Source organism: Lathyrus oleraceus, chromosome 3, assembly GCF_024323335.1.
Source record: "Lathyrus oleraceus cultivar Zhongwan6 chromosome 3, CAAS_Psat_ZW6_1.0, whole genome shotgun sequence".
Lineage (NCBI taxonomy): Eukaryota > Viridiplantae > Streptophyta > Magnoliopsida > Fabales > Fabaceae > Lathyrus > Lathyrus oleraceus.
In genome coordinates, this window is record NC_066581.1 from 37,987,424 (window position 1) to 37,990,034 (window position 2,611).

At 35.6% G+C, this 2,611-nt stretch overlaps 1 protein-coding gene across 1 annotated transcript; it reads left to right on the forward strand.

Moving 5' to 3' along the window:
- The first annotated feature begins 727 nt into the window (after nt 1–727).
- On the forward strand, nt 728–2,317 carry LOC127132337 (E3 ubiquitin-protein ligase ATL6). The gene has a single exon (XM_051061277.1). It carries the CDS (start codon nt 903–905, stop codon nt 2,010–2,012), a length of 1,110 nt encoding a protein of 369 aa, XP_050917234.1. The 5' UTR covers nt 728–902; the 3' UTR covers nt 2,013–2,317.
- The last annotated feature ends 294 nt before the right edge of the window (nt 2,318–2,611 follow it).

The following is a 2,611-nucleotide window of genomic DNA, read 5'->3' on the forward strand; positions in this document are numbered from 1 at the left end:
CCTGACTTTCCCCCAAAAAAAAAACACCAAATTTGAATCATTTTATAAAGTCAATAACATTTCTTATTTTATCATATTATTTATTATTTATTCATTCTCATTCAAACTCTTTTAATTATCTTCTTATTATAATAATAAAAAAATTTATTTTATAAAATAACTTATACTTTCTTTTCTTTAATAAAAATAATTACATTTTTCAATTTAAATAAAATAATCAAAATCATTTACTCCCTTTATTTCAAATTATAAATTACTTTCTTAAAAAAAAATTCTCTAATTATAATCACTTTACAATTAATTTTTTTCAACATATCATACATCATGTATCACTGTTTTGTCTAATATTTATTTTTTATTATAATAAATGAGAATAATATTAAAATATTATATAATTTCTCATATAATATTAATTACTTTTTTTTAATTCGTTTAAAATACTAAAAACAATTTATAATTTAGAACAAAGGAAATATAATTTTTGAATAACAGTTAATAACAGGAACACAAACCAAAACATTTCTTCATATTCTAAGTAAGCTTCGCAGCCATTAAATAAATTGGGCACACCATCTTTGACCACCACCTCTAATTCTTGATTCCCTACACACACACGTAGAGGATCAATCCAACGGCTACAAATTTTGCAGAAAGATGACAATAGAAGAAAGGCTAATATATGATTTTTTTTCTTCGTATCTTTTTTTTATTTTAAAAATAAATAAATGAGATTTGGGCGAATTCAAACTAAGTGTATCTATTTACACAATTATCAATTTAACTAAACAAAATATCTATTCCCCATTCAGACACAAACTCATTTAAAACCTCTTCTCTTTATTTCTTTCCCTTCTCTTACCCACTCTCTATTTCTTCATCAACGAAGAAGAAAACACTGCAAAATGAAAAACTATTCCCGCTTATTCATCCTCTTCATACTACCGCTAATCCTTCTTCTCTCCGCCACAAAAGCCCAAGCTCAAGCCCGAAACCAAACCAACGACTTCACAGATCCCAATTTCAACCAATTCAGCCCTTCCTTTGCTATAATCATAGTCATCTTAATCGCTGCTCTTTTTCTCATGGGCTTTTTCTCCATCTACATCCGTCGCTGCTCCGACTCACCTTCAACCAACGCCGGCCTCCCCGTCATGCACGGCCGTTTAGGTATCACTACTCGTGGACTAGATTCTTCAGTAATCGAGACTTTCCCGATTCTCGAATACTCCGAAGTCAAGATCCATAAGATCGGAAAAGAGGTGCTCGAGTGCGCTGTTTGTTTATGCGAGTTCGAAGACACCGAAACGCTGCGTTTGATTCCCAAGTGCGATCATGTTTTTCACACGGAGTGTATCGACGAGTGGTTATCTTTGCATACAACATGTCCAGTTTGTCGCGCGAATCTCGTTCCGGAACCCGCTGAGTCAGTTCACGGTGTTCCCGAGTCAAACAACGAGTCACAACAACAAGATATTGAAGCTCAAAACGACGCCGTTGAAGTACCGGCAGAGGAACGAAACGCGGAAGCTGATCCAGTTTTGGTTCCTCCGGAGGTGATTTCGTTGGAGAAAACGCTGAACAGGAATCGAACGCGTGGATCTCAATCGAACCGTGCGCGTCGTTTTCCGAAGTCGCACTCGACCGGTCATTCGTTGATTCAACCGGGTGAGAACACGGACCGGTTCACTTTGAAACTGCCCTTTGCGGTGAGGAAACAGTTAATGAACCGGCAGTTACAACGGACGAGTAGTTTGATTATGTTACCACGAGAAAGTAGCTCGAGGCATGGTTACCGAACCGGTGAAGGAAGTAGTAAAGGAAAAAGTTCGAGCTGGGTGGACCGGAGTTTTAAATCAGACCGGTGGGTTTTTACTAGAGCACCGTCGTTTTTGGCTAGAGCATTGTCGTTTAGGTCTCCAAAGCCAAAGGTCAATAATAGCGACGATGAAGGAACTTCTTCTGCTACTGCTCCTATCATGCCGTCATCTGCCGTTGACTCTGCCCGCCGTTAAATCCTTTGAGGAAACAAGCTGTGTTTAATTTGCACCGTCCAATTCTGCGGTTTTATTTACGCCGTCCAATCTTACGGCGGAGTATTTTATCAGGATTGGACGGGGAATTTGTGCATTCGACCATCAGCCACCGGAGGCATACAGGTCCGAAATTTGACTGTGCTTTGAATTTTGGGTTTTTTTCTTGTTTAAATCTAACTGTTTCTACAGCAGCACCACATTATATTTATATTTTATATTTTTTTTCAATTTCTAAATTTGTACAGTTTTTTTATACTAATAAGTTAGCACGGTACAAATATTTATCTCTTGGCCAATTTCTGATGAAGTAGGTTGTGAATCAGGAGTTGATGATTTTGTTATAAATTTAAGTTATTTAACTGTGTCAAAAAAAAGTTATTGAATTGAGTTTAGATTTTAAGAAAATGAAAATGAAAATGAAAACGGCATAGGAAGTGTAGTATATTAAAGGTAGGCATGCGTGATTGATTGATTTTAATCCTATTTATGACTTCAATTAATAATCATATTATTAAAGTATATATTATTAAATTATGACGATTGTGAGCATATGGAGGATGATAACAATACTATCTCTC

Excerpts from the sequence above, each read along its gene's own strand:
- LOC127132337 (XM_051061277.1), top strand. The coding sequence starts at position 903 with ATGAAAAACTATTCCCGCTTATTCATCCTCTTCATACTACCGCTAATC.